The 8,251-nt window shown below is 34.9% G+C and overlaps 1 protein-coding gene across 1 annotated transcript in view; it reads right to left on the reverse strand.

Annotated features, from left to right (window-relative positions):
* Positions 1-295: 295 nt before the first annotated feature.
* Positions 296-8,251, reverse strand: part of GPCPD1 (glycerophosphocholine phosphodiesterase GDE1 homolog (S. cerevisiae)) — a 33,675-nt gene continuing 25,719 nt past the window's right edge. The window contains exons 17-20 of the mRNA XM_009993428.1: positions 7,822-7,958; positions 6,698-6,833; positions 6,203-6,363; positions 296-524 (exon numbers count right to left, since the gene is read on the reverse strand). Coding sequence (XP_009991730.1) covers positions 320-524; positions 6,203-6,363; positions 6,698-6,833; positions 7,822-7,958 — 639 coding nt within the window. The 3' untranslated portion in view covers positions 296-319. The remainder of the gene's footprint in view (positions 525-6,202; positions 6,364-6,697; positions 6,834-7,821; positions 7,959-8,251) is intronic.

Raw genomic sequence — 8,251 nt, forward strand, 5'->3', positions numbered from 1 at the left:
CAATTTTGTTTCTGAGCTTCCACTCCACAGTCTACTTAATTTTTTTTATTTGTAAAAACACACTTAGTGTTAATATTTTATTTACTTTTCCAGATTTTGAGACTTAATTATAGGAAAAAATTAAAACTGTATATGTAAACTGTAACTGTAACTGGCAGAATATTTTAACATTGTTTGAAATTTTAACAAGTACTGTCAGGAAGGAGGAACACAGTTATTGCTATTTGTGGACTTAAAAATAAAACTAACAAATCTGAAGGCATTTACAGCACTGTTCCAATGGTGAAAGTTAAATAGATACAAAACATTCTACCTAGATTCAGTCCTTTTGCATTTGAACACTCTTCAAGTTATCTACAGCTTTCTCTTCCAGGCAACTATGATGACATTTACATGGAGATATGGATTTAAAGTGGCTAACTGTGGGACACACACAGCTTTTCAACTCTGGTATTTCATTCTTGAGACGTTCCAGCTGCTCCACCTGGAATATATTTGGTTGTTCAGGATTCGAGTCATATATCCTGAATAAACAAGAAAAGAAAATTCACTCATCAGTATAACCTGAAAACTCACAGAAATGCAGACTACATCAAACAACTGTTGTGTTTTTTTTCCCCTACTAGAGTAAGATTAGTTATCAGCAAGTTTACAGAAACAGTATGTTCAAGATTAGTACCCTAAGTTTCATCTGGCAATATAACATGGTATTCCTTTTACACAATGGTTAGTATTTCATTGGACATACTAAAAAGCTACCCACTGGCACCTACCTCACTTAAGTCTCATGAAAAACATGGTATTACAGATGGCATTAAGCAGTGAAGAAGAGTTCCAGGCTTCAATCTTATAAGTTTAAGAAATTTCAGAGCCCTGAAATGACCTGAACAGACTGTGAAGCACTACTTGTACATAATGCCAAATGGAGTTTATACTTACTGTTTCAGTAAGTATTCTATTTTGCCCCTCCTCCTCCACAATTCAGAATAATTTTTTAGAATAACCATTACAATATTAGGTGAAGAGTGAAAAACAGAAAATCTGATCTTAGTCATACCTAATGCAAATTTAACTAGCCACACTATTTTAAACAGTATATCCTCTTCTCACTTTTATGTTTTCACGCAAGTAACCAAAGCTGCAGGATTTGAATTGTCAACATAGTACCAGACTGGCCAAATCCAAAATTTTGAGTTTGACAGTGTAGGCACTGAGCTTAGTTCAAATACTATTTTGGTGCAATTAATTATAAAGCAAAAACATTAATGTATCTGTAACCTAGCTTTGGTAAACCCTTCCTGTGACAAGGATACACTCTGATCTCTCAACATTTATTTCTAACATCAGTATCTTATTTGTATTAAAAATTTAAATCCTGGCATCCAATTCCCCTCACTTGTAGCTAAAGTGCATATACAGTTTCAGGTACTGCAGGTCTGCAGGTTTATCTCCTTCTAAGGAAAACTTCTGGAACAAATTACTGTGGCTCCTGCCTTAAGTTTGCCATGAATATTCATGCTTTGGCTTATATAAGATTCCTTCAAGGAAGTGGTTTGTTTATCTCGCATCATCCTTTCTTTTTTCATAACATAACTTCCAGGCATGTCCAAAAGGAACAAAATACCACAAGCAAAACAACAGAGTGCTGTATGATAGATACAGTGCCAAGTGCCTTTTCCCTCACTAAGACAACTTCTGAACAGCTGCACTTCTGAACATTTGGTAAGTCCAAGACATCAAAAATAATATATAGCTCAAAGACTGACAGAGTAAATGAGATTCAAATGAGGAAATGCTGCTACAGAAAATCTAGATCACATGCCCTACCTTAAGACCAAAAATTGTTTCTGTAAAGAAAACTCCTATAAGTGAGGACAAATGCTGTCCAGTTTTACAGAATATAAACAGAAGGTACAGCAATTGAATTTCTTACACAGCACCTATAATCCAATACAAGCCTAAGATAGGACCTGAAATTGCCTAACATATCTGTAAAATAGAAGCCCAACCATACTTCCCTGCAGGTACGATCTGTGTTTTCTTCAGTTAGCTTACACTTTATGAATGAACATACAAGACAAAACACTGAAACTAGAAGGTAGTTTTCTATACAGCAGTACACCTTAGAAACTGCAAATCTTAAGCTCTTCCATTAGTTAAACACTAGAAAAGGAAAGGCATGTTTCTAAGCCTTTTGTTCTTAGAACATGGCTAATCGTGTTTCTAAGCAGCTTCTGGCAGGTATTTCATTATTTCTTTACAAGGGTAAGCATAAATTCTTTTAATTCTTGCTTCATATTCAATTCTGTTCAATTGAGATTTTGGCCAAGTTCAACCCTCCAAGCTCCCTTCAGACTGTTCACTGGATCCACTCTGCTCTGATGCATGTGTATTATTTTTTCTACACCAAAAGCAGAGAAGACAATTTGAAGAACAGCTACACATGTAACTCAACATTTCTTGTCCTCACTTTTCTTTTGGGTCCATGAAAGTATACCAGCAGTTTGCTAAAACAATTATAGCTCCAAGACTTCTCTTATGAATAATTTCCATCATCATCACCAAAATATGGAATAAACTCTTATGTCCTTAAATTTCATTCTTAAACAGGACAATTATTGACAAGTAACTATACACCAAAGTTCCTCCACTTCACTTCCTATTAAGAAGCAAGCCCCGCAGAAGACTGAGAAGTCCCTTATTACTTTAAAAAAATATTTTCTACAACAAGCTTTGCAGGACATCCTAGGGTTATGCTGTGAGCATAGGACTGATGTGTTTGGCTCCTATTAGGTTTTTTTGCAACACATACATCCAGCAAGTCTCAGTCACAGCTGTTTTTCTTTGATATCACTTGGCCCAAAAACGAAGAGTCAGCATCAGCAAAATACTGTTTTAATGCTATAACGTTTTAATCAAAACTCTTCATTTTTCTTTATATCAAGGTACACTTGAGCTTCCTTTGCAATTCACAAAACAGGAAACACTCAGACTGCCACTGCATAACATTTTAATTCAATAATGGATTAGATTAAGTCATAAATCAACTAATACTACTTAACTTCCTACATATACCCATGCTGTTATTGATTTAAACAACACTCTATTTCAGGCAAATAAAATGGTGCAGATTTAGACAGTCTTCTGTTTTGAATGCTTTTGCCTTTATTGCTAGCTAAATTTTTGTTAGCTTTGGGAAGTTACTACCAGAGCAGAGAGGTTTTGTCTGGAGTCTGCAAATGCAACATGAAGCCATAAGAAACTGTACTGTTTACACACGAGTCAAACACACTGAAAATTGTCACGGAAAAGCTTTCAGCATAAATGTTTGAGGACTAGTGATTTAATATTTTCATGCAGCTGTATGATTCAACAAACAGAACGCAGAACATGTAAAGTGAATTAAGAAAAAAAAAAGATAATGCAAGTGTAATTAGCACCCACCCTGTCTCCATGTTTTTATTTCACACATACCCAAATGGTGTAAAAATGTAAGATTGCATTATTCTTAACCAAGTTAAGTACATTCAAACACAGATACATTTCCTGGACAGTTTACAAAGCTTATCCAGAAAAAAATACCAGGCAAATCGCCCCACAAATCCTGCTTCTAAAATTTGTAAGTTTTGCCAGTCCAGAGAACTTCACTGCAGTAGGATAAAGTTTATTCTCTAAATAAAATCTAAATATCAAACTAACAGAGTATGAGATTTAATTTTCTGTGTGAACAGAAAACATCTATTCACACATTTAAAGTACTTTTCCAGATCAGGGCCCAAATAGAAGCCTGGAGGCAAAGGTGGCATCTTTTCTCTAAGTTGCTCTTTTAACATAAGTAGTTTGGATATTTTAGATGCTGAGATGAATGCTGGTTGGACATAGGAAAAAAGCAAAATATTGTCCTAGCAACTGCACTAGATCATCCGTTTGGTTTAATGACTTTGGGTATGTTTAATATTCTGCAGCCCAAGTGGAGAAAGGACTGGATGGGGGGAGGAAGAAATAATAAAATAAAAAATAAATAAAATCTTTTCCCTGCCCCAGTGAGATAATTTTTTTAATAGCACTGGCATTTGTAAGCTTCCCAGATTTAGTCTTGCAGTTTTTCTCCATGCAAAACCATGTCAGACTCCCCTACCTGTACACTTGATAACAGCAACTTTTGGTATTCAGGACACAGTTTTTCTGCCATCTTCACAAGTGGCTACAAAGCTTTGATCAATTCTATATAGATTATTAAAGTTCAGAAAAAAGAGCTTACAGAAATAATCTCTACCCAGACAGTTCATAATCTTTGAAATAATTACCACATGCAACAACAACAACTCAGAGCCATCTCCAAACAGCCTAAAATTCACTAAAATTTCTAGTTTATTCAGACAAATAAAACTTAATAAAATGGCTTAAGCAAAAGACTAATAAACAGCAACACAATAGACCAGGCACAGCAATTTTTAATAAATATTTGGACTTGGGCTTAAGTTAAAAATTCAGCAGAAGCCATGGATGAAGCACATCTTGTTTCAACCCTGGAAATATTCTGGAATTTGAAGATGCAAGTGTAGCATAAACTGGCTTTACACTAATAAACAGTTTGCAGCAGTCCCTTACTGATTTCAGTTAAATCCACAGGGGAAATCAGCCTGTAAGCAATTCCAGAGAATTGGTTTGTTATCCAAAGGTGAGATAAAAGGTATTCTGCTATCATACTGCAACTCAAATCACACTGAACAGTAGAAAAGAGAACTTAGGACAACGTGTAGCAGATTTGCAGCTTTGACATAAATGCAACATTATTTAAGTAATGTTGAGGGATTAAGTATCTAAAGTAATAAAACTAACATAAAGTCAGTAATATTTTCAACTGCTTTACTATTTTACCATAATGCTACATATCTATTACATCAGAAGTAATTAATAACTCTAGAATACTAGATTATAAAACATCAGATGAACAGCCATTTCATAAAAACACTTTTTTGCAGTAGTATCTGATTAAAATACCCCACCTGTCTATAGACCAGTAATTTATCACTTCAAGTTATATATACCAATGGATCACATTTCCTAACAAACCTATGACTCTATGCTAAAGTATCAGAGCATGATTTCATCTGCATACTAGTCCAGAGGTATTTTTCATAATCTGCTAAGGGCGACTCACTCTTGACCTGCAGGAGCAGCACTGCTGTGGCAAGAAAGAGGACTTAGGTTTCGATGACCAGTGTGAAGCTGATCCTCAATGTAAAAATCCTGCTATTCCTTTTTACCATCAATGAAAAAGAGGCATATGATTCAGTACAAGCAGGAAGACCTCCAGCAAAAGACCACAGAAGCACTGAACCCACCACTCTTGAAGGACTCTCAGTAGTCAATAGCTTGAAGGGAGTTAACTACTTTTTACACCAGGAGCACAGAACATTTGATTTCATGCCTCTTTAAGCTGACTCTTAGTTTCCACTTTATAAAACAGAGCCCTTGACAATTTCTTGATTCTGTCCCTACCCCCTTTTTTTCAGGTAAAACAATATGCAAAGCAATGCCCTTGCTAAAGCAAAAGGTTTGAAGGTCTTCTACAATTTAACACTTCAGTTACACTTAACGCTTTCCCAACTCCATGTTCTTTGCAATCCATCAGAAAGCCTAATTTAATACAGCTTCCCAAACTAATCAGCATCTTGTAGTAAATATTTTTGGAAGTGGCTTTCTGAATTTGGCAGTTTTCCCTCAGAGTCACTTTAGGCTAATTTTAATGAGTGCTGGCAAAAAAAAAAAAAAAAAAAAAAGTTAAATCATTCCAGCTGAGTTAACTTCCGTAACTAAATACAGAAAACTGAAGATTTCAGCCAAACAGTTAAATAACATTGTCCGTGCCACATCATGCACAAATTACCACCAGGAACATTAACAGCATGTTGAATGTGTATGCCATGCTCTAGTTCTTTAAAAGATCAAATTACATTTACATTAACCTCAGGAGAAACAAAAATTACCTTGCTTCATACATACATAACAGCTGAAAGAGCAGGGATTAGTGTGAAGCTTTGTTCTTGAGCTGGTTTATGGGCTTCTTGTATTTAATAGTACAAAAGTAAGATATTCTGCACCCAGTCAACCAAAAAGCAATGCTAAACTTCACAAGAATCCACATACAATAGTTTGTCAGCTTCATTATTAGTATTTTTAAAGCATGATTAAGTACCTGTCATATATTAGCCCATGAACGCCATATTCTCTCAGTTTCTTCCTGTTATCTGGGTCATTTGCATCATCACCCCATGAAAAAATAACTAGGCCTTTAGATTTGGCCCTTTTAATAAAAGATGGATTCCTCAGAAGGTCTTCAGAGTGCACATTAATTCCCTGAAATACAAAAGACTTGAATTAAAATGCATGTTTCTGAAACACTCACATCAGGGTTTTTAATTTTTTTATGTTTGCAGCTCCTTACAAATTCATCCATAATAATAAAAAAATAATTTAATACAGTTACAGAGTTTACTGTTAGCTCTATTTTGAATTAAACAGAAATTCAAAACAAAGGACATTATTTTGATGGTTGCAAAGTGTTAGCGTATTTCTTTTATGAGGCTAGTTATAATTTTAAGCGTGAATACCAAACCCTGTAGATTTACACCAAATAGTAACAAACTCGTTTCATTTTACTGCAGTGTAATACCAGAACTTGTCAGCTTACCAGCAAGTTTTCAAATTGTGCAAAAGTAATGGCAATTGGAGTTGTACGAGATCTAAGATCCATAAGTTCTGGATAGAGTTTAGATTCTCCTTGGGTGAGAAATAACACAGGATACTTGTTTTGCTTATGCCGAACCCTGTTAGGAAAAAACGTTCACAAGTAGAAAATGTGCTAAAAAGCAGGAAAATTCAACCCTACTGTTTGAGGAAGGTTATGATCTTGACTGCACGTTCTTCTAGCTCTTAGCTGGTACAACAAGATGGTACTACAGTTTGGTATCAAACCATGTGACAAACTGCTCCGTATGTTCCTTTTGCTGCCTTGAGAGAGTAATGCACAGCTTAAGGGAAGCTAGGCTTAAAGTTGAAATCAGATCCGCATCCTCAAAATGTTTACATAAAATCCTTGAAAATTCAATTCTGTAATTTTCTTCTTAAATGCATGTTAGAGTAAAATGAAGATTCATATGAATTTCTAAACCTGGTTAATATAAAACACCTAACCTTACTAACTTATTTGTCAAGTCAGATACCAGGACAGTGATATGAAATGACAACAGATGGAAGCCAAGTTTTGAGATTTGAGATTGGATTTTGTTTTGCCCATTTACCCTTCAATGGTATTTTATCACTTAACACCCCCTCCAAAAAAAACCAAAAAACCCACAAAAAAAACCCACAAAAAAAACCTAAACAAAAAAAGCCTACAAAAAAACAAATCAAACACAGGTAGTCCAAAGCTGTTTCATTTTCTGACCTTTTAAAAAGGCAGATACAGTGAAAAAAATTATAACAAGATTATTTTGTGTGTAAGTTGGCTCGCATACCCTTCGAGTATGACTGAAAAAGACTTTGTGATACCAGAAGAAATCTTGACATTTTCTGCTGTGTCAAGAAAGACTGAAGCATTTAGGAAAGCACTTGGCAAAAATACCTACTTTGACTTTGTTCTCTTATTTTATCTTTGACACAGCTTAGATAGCAAAGTGGTCTTGTTTCTCTTCTCAACTATTCTGTCTCCTAATGTAATCAAAATGTGTTGTTTCCCATTGTATATCCTTATATCCAAAGTAAATTTCACCAAATTAAAAAAAGAAAATACATTCTTAACTATTCTTAACTTACATTGTACAAATATCTGCATTAAAAGAAGAAAATACAATTCTTCTTCTTCCAGCATTCATCAAAACAGTTTTCAGAATAATATCTAGAAAGAGGTTCATGTCAAAGTAAGTTGACAAGTTGCCATCCCACTGTCCATCCTAGAAAAAGAAAGGACAACTTTCAGCCATTTAAATTAATGCTTACTAAAATTACTTCAACAAGCAATGCTCTCTGTACTGAATGCCAGCTACAGCTCTACAGAACTGTCAGTCTGCGAGGTGCAGTTGCATTCTAATAGCAGTGAGATTCACTGAAAAATTCAGTCTTCCCATCAGAGGAGAGAGTCTCTATGAAGCCTTTTCTAATTTCAAAACCAGAAAGGAATTGCATGAAAACCAAAAACTATTATGGATATTTTGTATTGCTATTTCTAAACACAGAAAGGCAACAA

The sequence above is a fragment of the Chaetura pelagica genome, unplaced genomic scaffold (genome assembly GCF_000747805.2).
Source record: "Chaetura pelagica isolate M959 unplaced genomic scaffold, ChaPel_1.0 scaffold472, whole genome shotgun sequence".
Lineage (NCBI taxonomy): Eukaryota > Metazoa > Chordata > Aves > Apodiformes > Apodidae > Chaetura > Chaetura pelagica.